This window comes from Camelus bactrianus, chromosome 2 (assembly GCF_048773025.1).
Source record: "Camelus bactrianus isolate YW-2024 breed Bactrian camel chromosome 2, ASM4877302v1, whole genome shotgun sequence".
NCBI classification, from domain to species: domain Eukaryota; kingdom Metazoa; phylum Chordata; class Mammalia; order Artiodactyla; family Camelidae; genus Camelus; species Camelus bactrianus.
In genome coordinates this window covers 95791716-95815831 of record NC_133540.1, presented here as the reverse complement: position 1 = coordinate 95815831, position 24116 = coordinate 95791716, and the positions used below count along the sequence as shown (strand labels likewise).

General features: G+C 37.2%; 2 protein-coding genes across 3 annotated transcripts in view; both read left to right on the top strand.

Annotated features, from left to right (window-relative positions):
* Nucleotides 1–17058, top strand: part of SPARCL1 (SPARC like 1) — a 42830-nt gene extending 25772 nt beyond the window's left edge. For both annotated transcript variants that reach the window (XM_010966148.3, XM_074346935.1), the window contains exons 2-11: nucleotides 389–452; nucleotides 3285–3461; nucleotides 3850–4845; nucleotides 6149–6221; nucleotides 6935–7053; nucleotides 7515–7635; nucleotides 9191–9327; nucleotides 11088–11236; nucleotides 11865–12013; nucleotides 16599–17058. In XM_010966148.3, the coding sequence (XP_010964450.1) occupies nucleotides 399–452; nucleotides 3285–3461; nucleotides 3850–4845; nucleotides 6149–6221; nucleotides 6935–7053; nucleotides 7515–7635; nucleotides 9191–9327; nucleotides 11088–11236; nucleotides 11865–12013; nucleotides 16599–16627 (2004 nt within the window). In that variant the 5' untranslated portion in view covers nucleotides 389–398 and the 3' untranslated portion in view covers nucleotides 16628–17058. The remainder of the gene's footprint in view (nucleotides 1–388; nucleotides 453–3284; nucleotides 3462–3849; nucleotides 4846–6148; nucleotides 6222–6934; nucleotides 7054–7514; nucleotides 7636–9190; nucleotides 9328–11087; nucleotides 11237–11864; nucleotides 12014–16598) is intronic.
* Nucleotides 17059–19730: 2672 nt separating this feature from the next.
* On the top strand, nucleotides 19731–23984 carry LOC123620004 (secretory calcium-binding phosphoprotein proline-glutamine-rich protein 1). The gene is made up of 5 exons (XM_074352815.1): nucleotides 19731–19810; nucleotides 20771–20803; nucleotides 20896–20973; nucleotides 22758–22802; nucleotides 23832–23984. The coding sequence occupies exons 1-5, from the start codon at nucleotides 19754–19756 to the stop codon at nucleotides 23982–23984; spliced, it is 366 nt and encodes a 121-aa protein (XP_074208916.1). The 5' UTR covers nucleotides 19731–19753.
* Nucleotides 23985–24116: the final 132 nt, after the last annotated feature.

The following is a 24116-nucleotide window of genomic DNA, read 5'->3' as shown; positions in this document are numbered from 1 at the left end:
GGTATATGAGTTTCTTCAACACCAGAGAGGAAGTTTGTTTTATCCAAACCTGACACACTGTATTACTTCACTCCATGACTTTCCCCTTCACTGTGAACACTCACAAATCTTCAGACCCAAGATCTGTATACAGCCTCTATCCAAGGAAACATAGTCATCAACAGACAAGTTCTACCAAACACAGCTGGGCCAAAAAATCAAAGAGGTATTCTCACAGGGACACAATCGGGTAAAAAGTGTCATAAATCTGTCTTTTCAGATGTGTTAGTCCACAAAGACAACAATCCCTCTTAAAAACAGAGGACACTGTCAATCTCAGGAGAGTATCTTTTCATCTTTCATGAGAAAACTTTTAACCACCACTGCTAATTATCTTCTTGGTTTACAGGTCTAGAAAGATGAAGACCGTGGCTTTTTTCCTATACATGTTGGGAACTGTAGCTGCAATCCCGGTAAGTATCCTTTCTTCTGTTACTACATCTCTCCCTCCTGACATTTAGTTCAGAAATCCTCCATTTAAAAAGTTCTTATAAAGTGATTTGAAATTCTCTTTTTTATTTTAATCATATTATTTTTTCCCAAGCAGGGAATGAATGACTAGAAAAAAATGAAATGTGACTTTTTAAAAGTACATTTCTTTCAGAACTATCAGGTTCTGTAAGATACAATTAAAAATGCAGCGGAAAGTGTTGACTATCAGTTTATTATCCAGGAAACATGCCCAAATAGCAAAGAGAACAGGAAGAAATAAATTCTCTGATGGAAGCTCATCACATTAGTATGAGAAATTTGGGGCAAATACCCACATTCTCCAGTTGCATTTTCTTCAAGATCAATACATACTGGCTGAGAAATTCTGAGTCTGCAATGAAAACAGGAACCAATAGTTCAGGGACAGGAAATGGTATGGTAACCATAAACTGACTCCTAACTCATCCTTGGGGATCTGTCCAAGCAAACATGCTGAAAGCAGACAGGACTAGAACATTCTTTTCTTCACAGTCAGATATAACTGGCCCTGCCATTCACACAGCAATAAATCAGCAAATTGGATCATTTGAAACTATGTCAGCAGCCTCAAAATACATGAAAACTGACTTTTTGTTTGTTTAATGAAACTATGGTTTGGATGATCATTTGGCTATCTCCCAAATGATCCATATCATCCTTAATCAAACTAAAGGATTGATGCCAATTTTTTCCTTTTCACCAAATGGAGAAATCAACCTCCTTCAAACAGAAAGAGCAATTTATCTCTTGTCCTTTCTCTCCCTCCCTCTCTACTGCATCTACAATTCTGTCCTACTTTTTGGATAGCTGGTAGCTAGCTTCTGGTTAACAGCTGTGTCAGCAAAGACTAACACCATGCCACCCAGCCCAAGCAGTTCTTGGAAAACAGAATTCATGACCACCGCTAAGAATCATGCTTAAGTAGTGAGGAGCTACTCCAGCTGGAATTATACATTGTCCTCTGAAATTAAAAAAGTGGAAGAAATTATGTTCAGCACGTAAGTTCCCACAGAACCATTGTTTTCTCCTGAAAATGTGTTTTACCCTTGCAGCTGTTGCTACCAAGTAAACAGTCATCAAAGTGTCTTTGAACCAAATGTTTGAATGACATGCTTGCATACAGACAAGTTCCAGATGTTTCCTTTTTAGGACAATCTGTTCTCATACAGACCCCATCAAATGCTAAAAAGCGAAGTAACTTCTCAAAGGATTTACCTATTAACAAGCTTGTGTCATTTTCCCCTCCTGCCTGAATTCTCCAGAAGTAAATGGATTCTGTGTAGTTAGGAGATTCCACACAGATTTCCAGAGAGTATGTTGTTACAAAATATACCTGTGGACATAATGATGAAAGAGAACTTCACTTTCTGAAAATTTCTGAACAAAGATAAGCTGCTATGTTTTTTATGCATTTCTTCCAGCTTGCTGAGGGGGAGTGGGGGAGGAGGAACGGCACAGGGAGGGGGAGCAGTTCTCCACTAATAAGCCTAAAATCTCCTCCACTGTTGTCCTCCATTGGGCCCCTGCCAGCAACTTGCCAAGCTGGCCACCGTTCTTTCTCCATTTTCCTCTTTAAAATGGCTTCTTTGGAAAAGTTTTCAAATAGTATTCCTTTTAGTTGAAAAGGTAATAAGAAGCAAGAGAGCAAATCTACATCTAGAATAAATGCTATATTCCATGGCTTTCTTTATATTATATAATCAGCCCTACAGGACCTGCTAATGGAGTAAAGATGAGTCCATCCAAATAGAATCTGAGTTTTAGACTTACACTTGGACCTGTCTGACATCTGAGTGTCCACAGAATCTCTCTAATAAAGATCTGTGATGAATACCTGCCTAAGGTATCAGACAGTTCCTATTATTACCACTGTATATTACTACTAGCTAGAGTAATTTTTCATTTGGGTCCCCCGTAAAATTCACGAAATGCTTTATATACATAGCTTTATCTTGATATTTCTGCTCACTTCACCTCGAGAGATGAGGGAGTAGAGATTAACAATTTGTCAAACCACCGAAAGACAGTAAACAGCAGACAAGACTTAAAGGGAGGCCCTTTATCTCTAAGTCCAGTTGTTCAATTTCTCCATCATGCATCACTGCCCAGCTCTTCATGTATGCCTCCAATCTTGCTAGACATAGCCATTCCTCTAGAGGAAATGACACTCCCTAGCTGTTCACCCCTCCTACATTTGGTGTCTGTTTCACACAGGTTTTTTTTTTTCCACATAGTTTTTGAATTAGTTCTAGATTGAATTATTTGTATGACATGATTTCTTGATGAATATAAGACCAATAATGTTAGGAAAGTACACAAATACTGAGTAAAAAGTCTGTAACTTTTTCTGCTAATTATCAATGAGTACTTAAAAGTTAAGAAAATGTACAACACTAAATCCTATGGTTAATTTAATTTCAACTTTCTACTAAACAACATTTTTCAAAATTATAAAGTATAAATACTTTTTAAAAGTTAAAAAAAAGAAAATAATTTAAAAATCAAAGGTTGCTATTACTGAAATCATTTTTGCTCTATTTCCTCACAATCTCTGCATATGTAACATTTTCCTAATCATGATTTGGATTTCGTTTTCACTTAAGATTATATTCTGAATATTTGCTTGTTCCCTTTAAACTTCTAGAAAATATCTTTTAGTTGATGATACAAATGAAGCATATTACTGCTAACAATGATGACAAGAGAGTAACTAGAAATTTTAAACATTAACATCTAGACATGAATAACACAAACCAGTTTTTAATTTTTTTCAGACACAAGCAAGGTTCCTATCTGATCATTCCAACCCAACTGCTGATTCCTTGAATTCCTTCCAAAAGACTGAAATGCTGGTAACAGCTGAGCGCACTGCAGTTCCCACTGTAAAGGCTGAAGATGCAGAAAATGAAAAGGAAACTGCAGTATCCATAGAAGACCATCCCAACCATAAGGTACAAGTCACATGGTTGTACTAATAAAATTGGTTAAGTCTCCAAAGGTCTCAATTTTAAAGCATGGTCAAAGAGACTACCTCATTCACTGTAAGTTGAATTTTTTTTTTAAGATATGATCTCATCAACTGCCTCCTATCACTAGAAGATCTGTGACAATTAATGAGTTTTCCTTAGGCTGAGGTGCTGCATAATTGTTCCATTTCACAAAGTTCAAATTCAGGTTAAACTTATAGCTATTGAATGTGAAGAACATCATAAATTAAGTTTACAAGATATAATGTGAAGAAAAAGAATAATGAATATTGAATTTTGGCTTATGAATTATAAATATGATACAGATATCACATTATCATTTGTTTCAATAATAAGCTTTTTTTCTTTTTAGCCTGAAAAATCTTCAATACTAAAGTCAGAGGAAGAAAACTATGATCAGTTAGCAGATCAAGACCCGAGTCATGGCCAAAACCTGGGATTACAGGATCAAGAGGAAAGTGAAAGTGACTTACCAGTGAATTTGGAGTATGCAACAACTGAAGGTACACTGGACCTAAAGGAAGATATGAGTGAGCCTGAAAAGGAAACACTCCCAGAGATCACTGATTTCCTTGGTCATGACATTAGCTCCATTGTAGATTCTAACCAACAAAAAAGCATCACAAAGACAGAGGAAAACCAACAACAAACTACAAATGACTCACATCCTCAGTTCAACAGGAGCAGCAAACATAGCCAAGACCTAAATGATCAAGGAAGGGAAGAGCAGGATCCAAATATTCCAAATGGAGAAGAGGAAGGCGAAAAAGAGCCAGGTGAAGTTGGTACCCACAAGGATAACCAAGAAAGGGAGAGAGAAGTTCCCAAGGAGCATCCTGACAGCAAGCAGAAAGAAGACATTACCCAATCTGATGATATTTTGGAAGAGTCCAATCAACCAACTCAAGTAAGCAAGGTGCAGAAAGATGAATTTGAGCAGGGTAACCAAGAACAAGAGGAGGAAAACTCCAATGCAGAAATGGAAGAGGAAACTGTGTCAAAAATCAATAAACACGATCAAGATACAGAATGGCAGAGCCAAGAAGGAAAGCCTGGCCTTGAAGTTAACAGCAACCATGAGGAGACGGGTAAAAAGACTCTTTTTGAGCCTTTGCTGGTGGAGCCTACTGATGATGGTAACATCATGCCCAGAAATCACGGGGCTGATGGTGATGGCAATGATGGCCCCAGACACAATGCAAGTGATGACTACTTCACCCCAAGCGAGGCCTTCCTGGAGAATGAAAGAGCTCAATCCAATTATTACCACATCAAATATGAGGAGCAAAGAGAAAAAGCACATGAGAATGAGAATGTGGATACCAGTGCACCTGTAGAAAACCAAGGGGTAAGATTATTTATAGTGATTGTCTGATAAAGTGCTTTATCAAAAAAATAGCCATGACCTTTCTCTGTGCTCTTGCAATCTCTTGTGCTTATCTCTATCAGTACATTATTCCAATATGTTGTAATTATTTTTCTCTGCATCTCCATCTCCATCACTGGGGGGAAATGCCTGTTTTATTTGGGTTCCCCTAGAAGCACACCCTGGACTTTAGTGTAGTTTGAGAAGTTCAGAGAACAAAGAGAAGTGGAGAAGGGACACAGGAAGGAAAGGAAGCTAATCAAAGGTACATCATTAAAGCCATGTAAAATACATTCCTCTGAATCATGCCATTTAGAGAGTGAGGGAGCGATGGCTTTTATACAAGCTGAGAATTACCATGAGGGGTGTTAATTTCTCAGCACTTCCAGTCTGCCTGTTAAAAGAGCAGGCCAGATAGATTGCCACAGCTTTCCAGGCACAGAGATGCTGATACTGGCAGTTGAAAGTAACTGGCGCTAACTGGAATGGTAAATTCTGACAGATATGAGAGATGAAAGACATGACAACTGCTGCTCTAATGCCTTGAGAGCAGGTTCCAGGTCACAGTCAAGTTGAATCACCAATGTCTAGCAAAATACCTCTAACATAATAAAAGATACAGCAATGTTTATTGATTTAGCCAAAAAGGCAAAGAACAAAGACTTCAGCTACAACTTTATTAAGGAAACACACACCAAAATGATCACCAAGAAATGGCAGCAGGGTTGGGGAAGGGAAGAAGCATATTTTTATTCGGTTGTTTAGTCATCTGGAGCTTTCATGCAAAATCCTGGCAGCCACCCACCAGGAGCACTTGACATAGCTTTTTGTGGGCAAGTTCAATCGTAACTTCAGTTCCTAAAAACTCTGCTGCCAAGCTAAGGTAGGAGTTTTCTGACACTATAGAAACCTGATAAGAAAACTTTCCTAACAGCTCCACAGAGATTAGTGATGTAATCATGTCTTAACTACAGAATCCCACGGTAAAATTACATTTCTACTGCTTTCCCAAACCCAAAGGGGAGGTTCCAACTTTGCTTCTTATGTTAGTTCCAACTTCTATTGGGTAATCCCTAGAGATATAGCACTGAATCCAGTTGATAAAGATAAAAACGGCTCCTGTTCTCAAAGGGTTATGTCTACTTCTACATTTGTGGCTGGTGTCTCCTGAGATTGAAATGATTTGGGTATGAAAAGCTCTGTGAAAGGGTGTGCAGTGGAAATGTAAATTATGTAATGGCTTTCCCCTAAATAGACTTCAACTTCTGCTCTTGTTATTATAAAGGCCAAGAAAGTAGAGAGCTCACTGAATGAAGATGACAGTTCAACTGAAGGCAACATGAGGATGCATGGTGTTGGTGAGTGCCAGCTAAGCAAGCTGTCTGTGAGGATGTCAAGGAAGAGATGGAATCGGCCATGTTGGGCTATCCCTATCTCTTTATTTGTGGCTACTGCACAGAATTTTCCCTCTCCCTGCCACTCCCCAAGGAAATGCTCCCATAAATTGTTGACATTCTCTTGCGCGCTTTTGATATACAACTCTGGTAACTGTGTTTACAAACTGGAGATCCAGTTGCAGCATTACTGCAAACACTAGAATTCTTTTTCTCTTCTGCATCTAAGAAGAATAATTAATTCTACCTTATTTACTCTCAAATCCATAATTTACCACTGAATTTAGATCCCATATTTACTTGAGACCTAATTCTCAATCATAAAATTTTGAACTTCAACCAATAAAATTCTTGTGGCTTATTTAATTAACTTTGGGCCAACTTGCACAGCATTGCACTATAAACATCAGACTATGACTACTACAGGCAGGCCAAGCTTAGAGCTGTTTGTTCTTTTTAAATCCATAATGCAAACTGCACAGAAATCCAGACTTTTGTGTAAAACGGTCTGATGTCAAAGAGTCCCACCTAAAAATTAACACATCCATTAAAAAGACGCCTAACATTTTCCCAATTTTTTTTTCATTAATGAAAATGGAACTAATTGCCAGGATGAATTTGAGTTTACATACTAAATTTATCTTTGTCCATGTTTCCTGTCCAAACTTTTCTGTCAGATTCTTGCATGAGCTTCCAGTGTAAAAGAGGACACATCTGCAAGGCTGATCAACAGGGAAAACCCCACTGTGTTTGCCAAGATCCAGTGACTTGTCCTCCTACAAAACTCCTTGACCAAGTAAGCATTCTACAAAATGGTCTTTAAGGGACACCAAACAGTTAGTGATTTGAATGAAAGTCATTTGCAATTGAAATCTTTGTTTAAAAAATAATAATTTCCCAGGTTATCATCTAATATTTAAGTAATAGTCAATAGAAACAAATGCCAACAAAACAAGAATTTCAACTGCACGCTAAAACAACAATGGCATTGACGTAGAATTCAAATTAAAACTCATTTTAACCTTGGAACATCTGCAATTTTTATTCTACTGAGTTTATCTAGAGCTAAACTGTCATCACCATTGGTATAATTGAGTTGATACTTTCGTGCCAAGTGGGACAGTTAGGATTTTAATGGCCTCACCTACCCGACCACATCTTTGGCACGGCAGTTCGTCAAACAGCCTTTAAGGAGCAGAGTGTTTTCCCAATGAACATTCATAGACTTGAGCTTTTTTTCATTCTTGTCTTTCCTAGGTTTGTGGCACTGACAATCAGACCTATGCCAGCTCCTGTCATCTCTTTGCTACCAAGTGCAGACTGGAGGGGACCAAAAAGGGGCACCAACTGCAATTGGATTATTTTGGAGCCTGCAAATGTAAAAGTCCATCACTACTGCCAACCACTGTTGCTGAAAGGGTTTTCAGTGAATCTGAATAATATATATATTATATAATATAATATAATATATATTATATTATATTATATATATAACAATATATATATATATATACTCATATATATACAAACAACAATAACAAAAAAAAGCTAAAGGTAGTTCTGAATCCAGGCTGCACATTAAAATAACTGGGGAGACATTTTTTTAATTAGAAGAATAATTTTCAGGCTTTAACTATAAGAGATTCCGATTTAATTGGACTAGGTTGGAACCTCAGCATTGTTTTCTCATTTGTTTTTAAAGTAACCTAGGCAACCCTAATGGTCAGCCAGGGTTCAAAACCAGTGTGATAATGGTACCCACTCAGTAACTGAGATGAGTCATTGGAATTTTGTAAAATTAGTTGTCCTCTTCTCAAGTTACGCCTCCACCAAGAAGTTTTGATGACAACATATTCTTTCAGAATTTTTAAAAATCATCTTCCTTTCCCAGGATATTCTCAATTGTGTTTGGATTTCCTGGTCGCTAAGTGATTCTCCACATTAGCAGTGCTCACTAACGTCTCCTCTCTTTCCTGACACACAAAAAAGACCCAACATCTCAGCCTCCTTGGTGTTAGACGTGGCCATATGAGTTGCTCTGTCCAATGAAATCTGAGCAAAAATCATCCATGTGAGTTCTGGGCAGAAGCATTTAAGAGCTGGTGTGTGGCTCTCCATGCTCCCTTCACCTCATGTTGAGATGGTGTTGAGCCTGTGGCATCTCCACCATCCTAAGCACCAAAGAGACTGCGATGAGCAGAGCCCTCCTGCCATCTTGCATTGGACATGTAGCAGGATGGAGAAATAAACGTTTGACGTGACGTACAACGTGACGGCCATAGTCAACACTGCTGTATGGTATATTTGCAAGTTGCTAAAAAGTTCTCACCACAAGGGGTAAAAAATGAAAGTAACTATGTAAGGTGATGAATGTCAACTAAACTTACTGTAGTAATCATTACACAGTATACTTAAGTCATTATGCTGCACACCTTAAACTCATGGTGTTGTATGTCAATTATATCTCAAAAAGCCTGAAAAAATGGTAATAATCTTTTGTTCCTTTAAGCCACTGAGATTTAACATTCTTACCATGGTATAAGCTAATTTCTGTCTTTTTTCTCTTTTCCCGTAATAAATAGCTCTTGTAACCTCCACCTCTGAATTCCAACTCTCTGATTCTAGAGCAGTGGTTCTCAGCCCTACCTGCACATCAAACTCAGCCCTAGCTGCACTTCTGGAACTATTAAAACATCCTGATGCCGAGGCTCCACCCTAGACCAATCAAATCATTATTTCTTTGAATGGAAGCTGGCATCTGGCATTTTTAAAATACTCCTGGAAATTCTGTTGTGCCACCCGGGTTAAGGAACCCTGTTGTGTTGGAGGGGCTGTTAGTTACTGGAAACTGTTAGGCATCCTGTTTATGAGGACTTTCATGGGACAAGAGTAAGACCCCAAAATTAAAATCAATTTGCTTTCTCTTGGAACAGCTATTCCTGTTTGCACAGATTTTGAAGTGACCCAGTTTCCTCTAAGGATGAGAGACTGGCTCAAGAATATCCTTATGCAGCTTTATGAGCCTAACCCTGAACACGCTGGATATCTAAATGAGAAGCAGAGAAATAAAGTAAGTTATCCATGGTCAGCTGCCTAAGCACCTGTCTTCAGGCCTAAGGAAAAAGGTTTCAAGGGGCAGGGGGTTGGAGGTGGGGTTCCTCTCTCTGCATATAAGTAATACATCTGGGTAACACATATGGATTAACAGAATACTAGTGGTCATCATTCATGTCACAAGGTTTGGGACACAGACAAACCACCCCATTCCTACACAAAGGGTATGCCCTGAGCAAGGGCTCTTGAACATATACCTAGAGCAGGCTCTACTGAGCAAAATGAACCTCAATTCAGCATTTATATGTTCAGGCCCAGATATATAAATATGGGTGGTAATTAGGTTTGTTTGTTTGTTTGTTTAATGGAGTTACTGGGGATTGAACCCAGGACCTCGTGCATGCTAAGCACACACTCTACCATTGAGCTATATACCATCCACCATGGGCCCAGACATATTATTTAAATCTAAAGAACATTTTTGCCTTCATAGGCCAGATACAGATTTATGATATATGGGAAATCCATTACGAAAAGTGTCAGTAATATATTAGGATTTAAAAATGCAGAATATTGCATCCAGAAGTTCCCAGAGAAAATTCACTTATCAGATAGTTATTCAGTGCATCCCAGGTACCTAAAATTGATTTATGTGCTAGGAATATAGCAATGAACCAAACAAAAATCTCTGCCTTCCTGAGCTTAAATTCTAGGCAAAGAGACCACATATATTTCTATATACATGTATGCAAATATGTAAATATATGCAAGTAAACATTTATACAAATACATGTATAAGTTATGTCAGGTGGGATGAAACATGCTATACAAAAATAAAACAGGAGGGCGTGTATTAACTGTGTCAAACACTGTTTACAAGTTGTTAAGGTGTGGACTGAGAGTTAGCCACTGATTTGGCATGTGGCACTCATAGCTGACCTTGACAGGAGCTGTTTCTGCAGAATGGGGAAGAGAAAAGCCTGAGTGAACAGGGTTCAAAAGAGAATAGGAGGAAAGATGTGGAAGCATTTTGCTGAAAAGGCAAAGAGTGAAACGGGGTGGCAAGTGGAGAGGAATGTGAGTTCAAGAGTCCTACCTACCTATCAAGTTCCCATATTAACAAGGAGGGAAATTGGTAGGTGAGTTCATAGGAACAAGCAGAAGTTCTGTTCTGATTGCTTCCAATTACTCGTTGAAATAATGGGTAATGTCACAAGCTATGAGTTTTATAAGCATTGCCCCCCCAAATTTCTGTCTTTTCTCTTTAACAATGCATCGTCACAGACAGCCTTGAGAGCATTAGGTACAAAACAGGGAAATTTCAATGGAGGTGCCAAACAGTGTCACACCAGGGCTAACCTGAGACTAAGCAGGCACTGGAAAGAAATCCATACAGGATTAAGAAATAGAGTACGCCAATGGGGAGAGAGCAGGACTTTTCACTAATAAACAATTTTGTCTGGGTCAGTTCAGCCCTTTTCATTAAAACCTCATAGTATATTTTAAGAAATGTGATGAATATTACTTTGTTAAAAGATCAAAAAAGATTTATATTTCTTCTGAAAACCACAGGTTTTTTAAAAAATATTAGCTATTATTCCATGTAGAAGTAAGAAAGGCTGCAGTGCCGACAAGGAGTGTAATTTGTTTTCAAATAACATTCTGGGCTTGTTTTCCTCTGTCATGTTAGGATTACTCCTCAAGTAAAGTTTAGCAAGTGACAATTCCATTACACTTGCCTGATTCTCTATTGATCTTCTCCCTTCCGAATCTCAGGTCAAGAAAATTTACCTGGATGAAAAGAGACTCTTGGCTGGGGACCATTCCATTGACCTTCTTTTAAGAGACTTTAAGAAAAACTACCACATGTATGTGTATCCTGTGCACTGGCAGTTTAGTGAACTTGACCAACATCCTAGGGACAGGTAACAACTTTCACCTTGTCATTACTATGTCATCTCCCTGATATCATGTCCAGTTATTTATACAGAAAATTTTTAAAAACAGGTTTAGGAGATTTCCCAGTTCCATTTCAGAACACAACAATGACAAACAAATATGGTTAGGTGTCTAAACACAAAGCTGCTTTGAAAATAACAGAATATGGCCACGCCACAGCTCCCAAGTTTACATGTTAGAGTCCAGCCTCCCACAAAGACTCTTTCAACTCTTTCTCCTTCTTTCTCCTTTCAACTCTTATCTCCTTCAAGACAATCTGATTGGCCCCACTTGGGTCAAGTGCCTACATCTGGAACAATCAGGTGTGGCTGGTGTAAGAGCCAGGTTGTACTCATGTGATTGCTGGGTTCACCCCTATAAATTTAGAGTGGAGGGAGGACAGTTCCTAGTGAAGAAGGAAACCTTGTGAACTGACACCCCAAAAGCTGTCTATCTTACCCATAAATAGTTTATTTCATTTGCAGCTTCTCATGATTGTATTAGTTATTTGCCATCTTCAGCAACCTTGTGGAAGAAAAATGCCCTTGCTGATCCTGAGTTAACTTTTTATACATAAGCTACTCAGTTAATAGGCTGCCATTTATCTCATTGCAGAGTCTTGACACACTCTGAGCTCGCTCCTTTGCGCGCATCTCTGGTGCCCATGGAACACTGCATAACGCGCTTCTTTGAAGAATGTGACCCCAACAAGGATAAGCACATCACCCTGAAGGAGTGGGGCCTCTGCTTTGAAATTAAAGAAGGTAAATTCATTATCAGTCCAGGGAGAGGGGTGTCCTCTTCTCCAGACAAGCCATAAGCCCCGCAGTCCTCACAGAGAGGTCCTGCTGTGTGTGCAAACTAGAGACCTAGAGACCAAGAGACCACAAGGTGGCAGCGTCTCAGGGAGAACTGCTGTCACTGCAAGGTTCTTACCTCCTTTATGATACTGTTTTCAAAGGGTAGCAAGAGTAAACATTTAAGGAATAACTGCACTGAGGTCTCAGCAGTTGGCTAAGCCTAAGAAAGTGATGTGAATCCAGAGAGCTGTGCCAAATCCCAAAAGGCTACCCTTCTAAAGAAGGAAGGGTTTTATATCCTTCCTTAACCTGGGTATTGGGCTAAAGTGTGAAGAGTAAAACAGAAAGCCTGATTCTGACAATAGGAGATGCCAAAAGAATCTCAGAATTTATTAGCACATTATTAGCACTAGCACATTAAAGATTTTCACCAGTTATGCCCGGAAGTTATTCCTTTAACCCAAAAGTGACCCATTCCTGCATCTTCAGTGACAGACAGACAGACAGACAGACAGACAGACAGACAGACAGAAAGAAAGAAAGAAAGAAAGAAAGAAAGAAAGAAAGAAAGAAAGAAAAATTTAAATTTCTCCTACAGTGAAGGAATTTAAATTGAGAATTTGTTTTGCTAGGTTATGTCTTAATCTACTTCCTTTGCTTTTCCTAAGTTACAGTTGACTTCTATGAGCATGTTTTTAATAATCGAGATTTGAAAGATGTTCAAAAAATGAGCAATCAAAACTGCAGAATATAAAGCAACAGTGAACATCAATTCTCCAAAGCAGAGGTTTCATACATATGTTTACAGCATACATACATGTAGGATGAATATGCAGCCAAAAAATAAATTCATCAACAATCAGAATTCCCCCCAAAGAGGTAACTTGTGTGACCTTCACTTTAAAAATATTCTTCATGCATATGTACAATGTCTTGAAATTGGAAAAAAAAAGCTGGAGTATCAGGATTCAGTTATTTATTGATAAACAGAGAAGCAGAAAAGGTCCCTTTCCTCTACAATATCACTCTGTGAAATAAGCACAAATGAAACGAGCAAAGAATGAATATTTTTGTAAGCACCTAGTTCTGTGTATTAGTTGTCTGTTTCTGTGCAACAAATTACACTAAAGCTTAGAATCTTAAAATCTCTCTCAGTTTCTGAGGATCAGGAATCCAGTAGATTACCTGGATGGGACTGCTTAGAATCTGCTCTGAGCTCACTTACATGGCAGGAGGCTTCAGCCCTTTCCCACGGGTTGCTAATAACATGGTATCTGGTACCAGAGAGAGACTTAAAAGAGAGAGTCCAAGAAAGAAGCCACAATGTCTTTTAGAATCTCATATCAGAAGTGAGGTACTTCTGCCATTTTCTGTTGGTGACTCAGTCTGACTCTGCTACAATATGGGAGGAGACCACAGGAGGTGGGGATCACTGGGGGCCATTGTGGCGGCTGGCAACCACATGCTGTCTCCATCCTATTAACATCGATAGGAAATTAACATGCTTTTAAGACCCTGACCCATGCAAATGTTAATTTCCTTTCTTAAATCTACTCTATTAAGCACAGTACTTACAAATCCAAATGTATCCCTAAAAGTGACTAACACTGTTTTTTCCAGGTCCCATATTAAAAAGACAAAATGTACCCAAGCACAGCCACCCTGTCCCCTTCCCTCCACCATTATCAAGAGGAAAACTTAGCTGGGACAGGACATATTTATGTATGCTCTTTTATATGGCGCATGATTATAAAGGAGTGACCCAAAGGCAAATTTAAACAGAGGCCATTTGAGGAAACCAGTTGCGCTTCGCTGTTCCATTTGAGGCTTCTGGCAGCTCTTCAGCATGTGGGCTCACTCAAGCCCTGTGCTGGGTGACTGGGAGGAGTAGGAAGGGCTTGAAGTTCAGTAACTCACAAAACTCCTAATGATCTTGTTTGTTCACTGTGGTTTGGCCATGATTACGCTATTTTGAAGAAGGGAAAGAATTATCACAGAGTAAGCCAATAAAGCGGATATTAAGTATTCAATCAGAACATGTAAACAAGTTACTGCCTTGAGATTCAGCTAGGAAAAGAAAAAAAATAATAGTAATAATGTCTATTTGTAAGCATACTCTTCATTCTCTCAGGACTGAGAAATCCACAGGATAAGATAAATTTTAGCCAGTGGGGTCCTGAATTTTAACTTCCTTTGCATCTCCAGATGTGCTGAAATATCCCAGCTCTGTCATTAACTAGCTAATGTGAACTAGGGCATGCCACTTAACCTCAGCAAATCTCATTTTCCTTGTGTGTAAAAATGGGGTTCAATTAAGAGGTGAAAGTCTCATTTATTTATTACGTATGACATACCATGTGTTGACATATATCCACGTTAATCTTAGGAAAACCTTCCAAGTGAGACTAATAGTGGAAACGAGTCACAACAAGCAGATCCTGCTAAGCCACTTAGAGATACTATCCTCAGAGTACTGGAGGATAACCAAGTGTTTTAAATAGGGGAGTGATTTCACTCGATTTGTATCTAATAAAGATTCTTTTGATTACATTGTGCATAAGCCAGAGAAAAGCTGTAGTAAATCCAGACAGAGTTGATGAGAACATGAATTAGGGTAGTTATAATGGGGAAAAAGAAAAGTAAACATACTCAAATACATTTTTTAAAAAGCAACCTATAGATATATTTGAGAATATAAACATATTCAAGATGTATAGCATGGAGAAATAAGAAGACAGTGTTTGATAGGAAATATGTTGGGACAGGAAGCAGACAGTTGAGAGACTGAGAGCAAGAGAAGTACCACGCCTAGGTTCCTCGCTCAGGCCAGGCAGCATAAGTAGAGGTACCTTCCAGAGATGGAAAATAAAAGAACAGAAGCAGGTTTGGGAGGAAATGACAAATTCTGTTTGGAACACACGGAATTTTGAAGTACTTGGGTAACAGTGTACAGTTGATAGAAGAATGTGTGGTTGTGCTTTTCAAGACAGAGTTTGGGAATTTAAATACATATTTGGAACACACAGAATTTTGAAGTACTTGGGTAACAGTGTACAGTTGATAGAAGAATGTGTGGTTGTGCTTTTCAAGACAGAGTTTGGGAATTTAAATACATATTTGGAGATTATTAGCATACAGAAAGTAACTGATACTAGGGAAGAGGAATTAATTCCCTGAGGAAGATGGGCTGAGTTACATGGAAAAGGGTCTTGGGTTGAACACCAAGAACAATGGGTAGAGAAGGAAGAAGCAGTTCACCAGAAAAGAGTGAAAAGTCTCCTGAAAGGAAAAAGAAAATAGGATGTGCCATGTCTAAGGAGGTGTTTCAAAGAGGAGGAAGAGCACACAGTGCTAAGTGATGCTGAGATGTCAAGTGAAAGATGGGGAATATTTGCTGTACGTAGGAATAAGGATATCCTCGGTGGCCTTGGTGAGAGAGTTTTGGTAGAATGATAGAGATGCAAGCCAGACACTGAGAAAGAACAGGAGATAAGAAAGGCTAAAGAGTGAATGTCTGAAGGCAGGCAGGAGCTAGAGAGGGACACAGAGCCCGGGGAAGCATTTTTGAGAATAAAGAAGGCTCGAGCTCTCATTCGTTCACTTACTCATTCATTCACTCATCAAATCTTTACTGATGGGCTACATAGTGCTAGGCACTGTTTCAAGGCTGGAAATGCAGCATATTTAAACATTAAGGGGAAGGGTCCAGTAAAAATAAAAAAGGAAAGATTGAGGACATAAAACAAGAAAAAGAAGAAAATAGGGGAGAATTCTGAAAAGATGAGAAGAGATCCTGGGCACAGGCAGAGGATTCACCTCAAAGTCAACAGGAGGGACATCTCTCATCTGAAGAACAGAAAAAAGACAAAAAAATAGGAGTGTGAATATAAGTAAATTTATAAGGAGCAAGACTATTAGCCCTACCTTACAAATGAAGCCAGTGCTCAAAAGAAAGTTACCCAAAGTCAAAGTTACCAAAAAGTCTGTAATTTTTCCCACTTTTGGGGCAAGATGAAGACTTACATCGGCCAGGAAAATTACGTGGTATCCCAGACAGGGTAGTAGTTGAGTGTGCTTCAGATTAATCTGCTTTAAGCATCTGTTTAACAATTATTGAGTGAAGTGGGCCATGGTGGTAAGGAGTGGTCTTATATCCCTGAGAGGACGCTGTCTTCTTCCACAGGTGTGGCATTAAGTTCTTTTACAATTACTTGATTGGAACTTTGATTTAACTAGCATCATACTTCTGTTTATTTGGATTTTTTTTAGCAACCCTTATAGATTAATGTACTTAGCTCTTCTTGGCTGGGCCTCCCCTCAACCACCTCTATTAGTGGTTCTTAACCTACATAAGAACTACCTGCAGAGCCTTCTAAATGTATACATGCCACTGGCCCACCCCTGGGGATGCAGATTCAGGAGGCCAGGAATGAGACCCACCAATACGGCCTTACTGATGGCTTCTCTGACCCCCCAGCTCTAACACTGTTTGTTTATATTACTACTCTGGTTACTTTCTAAAATTGTATTTTGTTTTTGTTTTTCACAGAAGACATAGATGAAAATCTCCTGTTTTGAATTAAGATTTGAAAGAACGCAAACTTCCCAGCATCCTCCCCTGTTCTTATCACTTCTGAAGTATATGCAGCCATAATATTTGTAGATTTATATTTAGCAAAATGCTTGCATGTCTGAGAAGACAATGAGAGTCACTGCTTGATAACAGTATATGCACCAGGCATTTAACATTAACTCTGAAAATAAAACTCTAAAATTAAGTAAAGTCAATATATGCAAAATACCATACATATACTGTTTGTGAACAAGAGTTTAACTCATCACTCTCTGCATCCAATTATGAGATACTTAAAAATGATAAAACTCAAAAAAAGTAGGTTCATTTTGTCCATATTATGTGCACTTCAAAAAAGTGAAATAATGTTCTTTGTTGTTGATGTATATTATTTTCAGTATCTTAATATCCTAATAAAAGTCCATAAAAATCCAAATGCCTATTTGTTTCCAGTCATTTACTTAAACAATTGTATGTGAAAGACCAGCCCAGGGCTCACACTTCATATCAAGTTATAGTTGTGCTTCCTGGACCCTACCGCTTAAAAAAAAAAAAAAAGTATGAGTGTGCTTGGAGGTGACTTTTCCTATGGGAAATAAATACTCAGTTGTTAAAATGGCAGTTGCTCATAAATGTCCTTTGCCATAATGTAAGTTTAAACAGAAAAATTTTTTAATTCAATTGCTCAATTAAGTTCAATCAAATCAATTCAATTAAAAATGTGGATGATTATGCCCTGCTTGATACAACTAATTTTAGCTTTTGTGCTGGTGTACATGTGTGTCAGGGGAGAGCGAGGCCCTGCAAAATCACTACACGTTTCATGTTTTTAAAGAGAATATAAAGTTAACAGACAGTGGAGAGCCCTGAAGTGTCCTGATGTCCAATGTGGTCAGGTATGAATACTACTAGCGTAAGTTGATAGCAAGATGTGTCAGAAAAGAAAATCTGTGTTTCTCTTTGAGCTCTTCTTTGGTAACTATTAATACAGTATAAGTGAAATTGCAAAAATATAAAAGATATCAAAATAGAGTTTTCCAAGGTCTGAAGCAAAGCAATAAAAGAACCTGTCACCCAGTTTACCCTACTTACAATATTTAAAAGAAAATAAAATGGTTTTTCACATATTTTCCTGATAGAAGATATTAATGCAATTGTCTTAATTTTTTTTCAAATAATAAAAAATTTTTTGTTGTTAAGAGCCTTATCTATAATCACTGAGAGAATAGGCCCCTAGGAATTTTATCTGAAGGACACTTAAATGACAGTTTGTTTTCTATCAGAATAATCTTCTCTGATTAACTTCAAAATTGTGTTTACACTCTTAGTTCGAGTCATTTGTTCTTAACCAGACTACATCACACCATGCCATGTCTAGATAATTAAGATAAATTTGATTAATCAAAATATAATGAAGCATTATTTATAATTTCTCCCAACTAGGGAAATAACTTTAGGAATTATTCCAAAATTCAGAATGTTTTTCTGCATACCTGCAAAGAAATGTCATGAAAGGTCCTAACTAATTAAAAACCAAGTTTGTAACTGTACATTTGTTGGGAACAGTGAAATTAATTTTGGAGGCATCACTTAGACCTAAATTGCTATCTTTAATGTCTTCTAAATATTTTAAATGTTTTGGAATAGTGAAAAGTGATTTTGATCTAAGGACACTACCTAAATATTCACTAAAAATTTTTTACTTGAAAATAATTTGTTTTGAAATAAAAATATTATTTAATAATAGAAAGTTTTAGAACCTTAAATTTTTCTATTAGTTAAGGCTCCCATGTGTATAGCTGCCCTGGATATATTGTAAAAGCACTCTAATATTCTTGGTAGTCACAATTTTTAATTGTGGGTTGTTTGTGATAAAGACATTACTCTAATCCCAACCAAGGAGATGAAGTTATTTTCTCAGTAATCAGTCTTTAAGCCTATTTCTGTGTAACTGACATACTTTAGAAGTTGGAGTTCCTTGTCTAGAACCAATTACTCAGTTCAGCTGCAAATTCTGTGACTCATATTGCCCATGACCACAAAGGTATTAACAATTTGGCTTAAATACTAGACAGGCATAGAGATTCTAGATCACACTGCTCTTTGAATTTGTTGCTCAAGGACCATTTGAAGCAAAGGTAACTGAAAAGACATACAGTGTAATTTGAACTGATTTTATTGCACTAGGTAAAATTCTGTTGGATAATTTAATGATTTCTAACAGGTCCACTTATCAAAGGAAGAAAAAAATTCAAGGGTTTGAATCCAGAAGGAAGAAAAATACAAAGGAGAAACATGAAAAGGGGAAAGGGGGATAAGGCAAAGTAAAATAGCACAAAGATAAATCAGAGCTGAGTTCCAAATACATGGTATAAAATAGTTGAAGAGTGACATATATAAAGAGATATAACTTGCTTTAGATACTGGGGACATGCCTTAATAAGAATATGATGAAATTGATTTTTCTTCCAAAATTCAGTTCCAGAGTACAGTGATTTGGTTTGAAACTCACAAGGTAAGTTAATTTGAATTAAATATGATTTAAGACTATAAAAAGGTTTGCTTTCAGAATCAGCTGGCCAGTAAAGACAGCATTGATTTTATTTATATTGTTTATTCTCTACAAACTCATTATGCCTTTCAAGATTTTTCCATATCATTTCCTTCTTGATGAAGTATAACTGTCTAGCAGCATCCAGGCCACATGAAGACCTGGTAAATCTCATGGGGGTAGAAGCTCAAGGTGGATTTATTTGTATATTACGTAAGAAATCTCATTGAACCAGTGGTGATACATCTCTAATATTAAGCATGATCTCATGTTTGAAGATTTGTGGGTAGAGATCACAAAATCAAATAACTTCAGGAACCAAACAGTATGGGTTGAACTTTGAGATTATAAGGAAGAATAGGAAGTGTATGTTAATGTTTTGAGCCCAAGAATGCATGTCTTGTTTAAAGATTTTTAAAGCACTGTTCTAGGCTTACAAAGCCTAGATCTAGAGACAAGAATATAGGCTGACCACTATTTTAAAATCTCTCACTAAAAAGTCCATTTACAATGAGAAGAGGACTTAGAAAAAACAAAAAAATGATCTCCTAACCCTTCAATTCCAGACTCTTTCTTCAGAATGAAATTTCTTATCCTGGCTAGCCTTTTGATCACTGCCACTGCTCTGCCCATCCCTGTAAGTACTCCTCCTATTTTCCACTCCATTTCTGTTCTAGAGACAGTATTTCTGGGCTAGAAAGCATTTTCTGCGTCTTTTCATTTCACAGAAAAGGAAAGTGGACTTCAGGAGATTTGCAGAACTAGGAGTTTACCACTGTTCTTCACTCTAAGGGTCTCCAATACAAATCTCAGATCTACATGCCATTTGCAAGCTGCATGACCTTGAGCAAGGAAATAACCCATGGCTTCCCAGTCTGTAAAATGAGTTCTTAAGAACTACCTCAGAGTTGTGCGAGAATGATAAAAATGTATCCAATGGAACATAGGAAGCTCTCAAATATATTAAGCAATATAAAGCAAGTACCCCTCAGTGACCTAGGTCTTATTTAGGCAGTTTAAATTGAGTTTCATTTACAATACCCTTATCCCAAACCGTCTCATGTTGACTACAGTCATGCTTCACCATCATACAAATGAGATCAATGATTCTATTCCGCATTTGTTATGGTCTGACTATGTAGAGCACCTAGTAGGCAAGAAATCCTGTTCCCTGCACATTTTGTAACAAAGGAGCCTTCAAAGAAGCGAGGGAGCTTTCAAAATTTGCATTTGTGGATACAAAGTTTAAATTTACACTTCCACACTCTCTCCACTTTGAACTCATAAATGCTGAGAACAATTAGAGAGCACTCTTGATTCAAAGGTAAAGAGGCATGCAATATGTAATTAATCTTAAGAAATGTAAAGAAAAACATTCTTTGGAAGTAAGTTTAAAGGTAGAAAGTACAAATTCTAAATCACTGGACAAAATTAATTTAACTTTTCCTATTAGACTTGACTGCTTTTTATTTCGGAGGGAAAGCTACGTTACTGATGAGTGGCTTGCTACCTATTCTCATTTAGAATAAAACCTCTCCGTAATGAATAACGTATTGCCATATGTTGTTTCACCTTGTTGCTGTTATTGTTTTACAAGCTTGAACAACCTGGAGGAAGTTCCAGTAGTCAGGTAAACTTCTGGTTGTATTTTCAAATGACATGTTCATCACTTTTAAAGTCTGCAAATGTTTGAAATGACTGACATCCTGTATCTTGTTACAGAGATTTAACGTTTACCCACCGCAAGAACCAGCATTTTTTCCCCAGATCCCGTTTCCCCTACCTCCGCAATTGCCCCTGGTAAGCACAGGCTTGGGGGATCTCAAATCACAAAAAGTATTTATTAGTTGGATAATGGTTATAACATTTTCCAAATTTTGACACAGAAATATGAGGCTTTCGGAGGCCACCAGGCATCAACTACTCACACTTCTTTCCCTGCACAGCTTGCGAAAGTTTGACAAGGGGCTAGCAAATTTCCCTCCAAAGCTTCAGTAACTTGCTCCCATATCTCTCTACACTTGTTATCAAAAAGGTACTTAAGGGTGGGGGGTGGGTGTAGCTCAGTGGCAAAATACAGGCTTAGCATGCTTGAGGTCCTGGGTTCAATTCCCAGTAACTCCATTCAAAAAACAGAGGTGTTTATGCTGAATTTCTTTGACTATGACAAGCTTAGTTACTCTTTATGAAGGGAATGGGAATGCTAATCTTTTTCTATTTTACCTGTTCTTTTCCTAAATCACCTTGCTGCTTTCTTTTCTCTAAAGTTTTTTTTTTCCCAGCTGTCTGTAACTTTTTCTCACAGGTCAAACAATATAATTATTTTGTTTTTCTTTCTGTATCCTCTCCAATCTCTCCTAATATCTGGATTCTTAAAACATTTTTTAAATAAAGGCCAGAACAATGCTAAATACATAATAGAGCTGCCTTTATTGGTACAGACAGCATATATTTGGCTAATACTTACTGAGTGTCTACTATATAATGGGGTCTACAGTGAGGGCTGGAAATACAAAAAGGTATGAATAAGTTCATAATCTAATAAGGAAGAGAGGTTCATAAATGAAAAAACAACGTATTTGTGTAAATGCTTCTAGATGCAAATACAAAACCAGTTGATTTAGGCTGTGTGCCAAAGACTTCTTTCACAGAGAAGTATCCAAGCCAGGTCATGAGAAGTAGGTGGGGCACTCCAGGCAGAGGGAACAGCAAGTGCTGAGAAGGACAGGCAACTTGGGGAAAGAAAGACTAGGGTAATGAGGCTGCAACACAGGTTGGGATATCTTAAATAAACAGTATTTAGGCAATGATGTTTTGAAAAGTTCATACACGGTTTAAAATAGCATTTTGTTTGACTCCTTGTCTATTACCTAAATATTTTTAAAATATAAGCACAATTTTGCATAATTTTGCTTTTATATCTAAATGTAACAAACATCTTCCCTTGGCTGATATTTAATTTAAAACTGTTTATTTTTTAACTTTAAGTAGGCTTTTGGAAATTGTCCCTAAAGTTATAGTCCTCAATGGAACACTCTTTCCCTTTTATGCTTTCATATGGCCTATTTGAATCTTAGACACTAAATTTCTAAGTTCTTACATTTAATGCAAAATCCTGGAGTCTTGGTTTATAATTAAAATTTAGGAATCACTATTAACATCTTATTTTTAAATTATGTAAATCTGTGTGGCAATACAATCACTAGTATTTGAAATGGAAGCTCTTCTTTCCACCAGATGGCAGAATAGTATTAAAAATCCAGGCAAAGAATGATTTACCGTACAGAAACTGATGGATTTGCAAGAACTATCAACACAAAAGACAGATTCCTAGGCTTTAGGTTTGATTAATTAAGCATAATACGCATACTTCTTGAAAGAAAAAATGATTTGAAATCTACTGAAATCTAATCTCTCCCATAGAAGGAGGACTCCCTGAGAGCATGCAATTGCTCAATAAATACTGGATGAATGGATGGATGGATGGATGGATGGATGGACAAGTAAATGGATGAATAATTGAGAAAAAAAGCTAAAACAAAATGTGAACATCACATAATTCACTCTTTTTTCCTTTTTTGTAGATTCCAATTCCTCTTCCTTTTCCATTTCTTAATAATCCAAATCAGGTAATTATACTTTAAGTTTCTTTTATGAAAGTATTTAAAAGAATACAAAACAAAACCTTGAAAATTCTTTACATTTATTGGGAAAGGAACTTGACACCAAAAATAATGGCTATCATTCTCCTTTGGGGATCACTAGTGATTGATTATTTTGTCTTATTTGAGCCATTTAATGTATAAATCTCACATATCTTTGAAAACTGAACTACCTAAAACCTGAAACTTTCCTTGACCATGTGGATGGAACCCAGGAGACTAGCACAAAAAGAATTTGAAGTCAAATAATCTGAGGATGCAAGCTCTGTCATTTAATACTTGGGAGTAATCTCAAACTCCTTCATGCCTTACTTTCTCTTAAAATATAAAATAGTGAAAATGAATGATATATAAAGTCCATTACATCTCTAAAATTTTATGCTTACAGTGGGGGAAAATGCATTCTTACTGAAATGGATTCTGTCTCAGAAGCCTCTGAACTAGATTTAAGATTATGATCATGGTATAAAGGGATTATTTAAATTTTACTTTTGACAGGATCTTACTGAATGAAGGAAAATCACATAGGATGAGACTGACTCAGTCACAAGCAAAAAACAAATTATGTATAATATAGCATGTTAATTCCAAATTTTTTTATGTTACTTCTATTGCAATTATAGGAAATGATATTATTAAAGCTTCTTTTCATAAAGAGGTGATCCCCAAATATAGTCTTTTTTCCAACCTCATAAATGTAAGTTTAACGATCATTCCAAGAAGTTCCTGCTACTTTTGGAGTCCACAAAAGAAAATGTGGACTACATGTTTCCAGAGATAGTAGGTTTGGGGCTGGGTGCGGGGACAGTACTATGGGGTAGAAGTACTTAAAATACTAGTGAATGTGAATCCTACTGACATAATTTTATAAATGCTTAGAATTCTAAAAAGCACGTTTTCATTAATCAAACTAATATAAAATGTATAACATAGAAAAGATAGATAAAATGCTGAATTATAACCCCTTGATTATTTGATTATGTTTCTTTATTCTAGGTCCTGACACTTGATGACCTTATAGCGGTAAATTCATCTGCCTTGTTAATCTATAAGTTTATAAAAAATATTACATTCAACACCCTATATATGATGAGCCAGTTCATCTTATCATCTATCTTTATTTGTCCAATTCATTTGGAAACAAAATAAAGTGTGGCTTTTAAATTCAAAGCCAAAAAACTATCTCAATGCATGCAAACAGATCTATATTCCTTTATTCAACTCATCCAAATTGACAAAACAGCCTCTTCTATCATAGATGAGGATGAAGGTGAAGAGTCA

Coding starts and splice junctions, on each gene's coding strand:
- LOC123620004 (XM_074352815.1), top strand. CDS start 19,754: ATGAAATTTCTTATCCTGGCTAGCCTTTTGATCACTGCCACTGCTCTG. Junction 20,974..22,757: donor TACCTCCGCAATTGCCCCTG/GTAAGCACAGGC, acceptor CCTTTTTTGTAG/ATTCCAATTCCTCTTCCTTT. Junction 22,803..23,831: donor TTCTTAATAATCCAAATCAG/GTAATTATACTT, acceptor TCTTTATTCTAG/GTCCTGACACTTGATGACCT.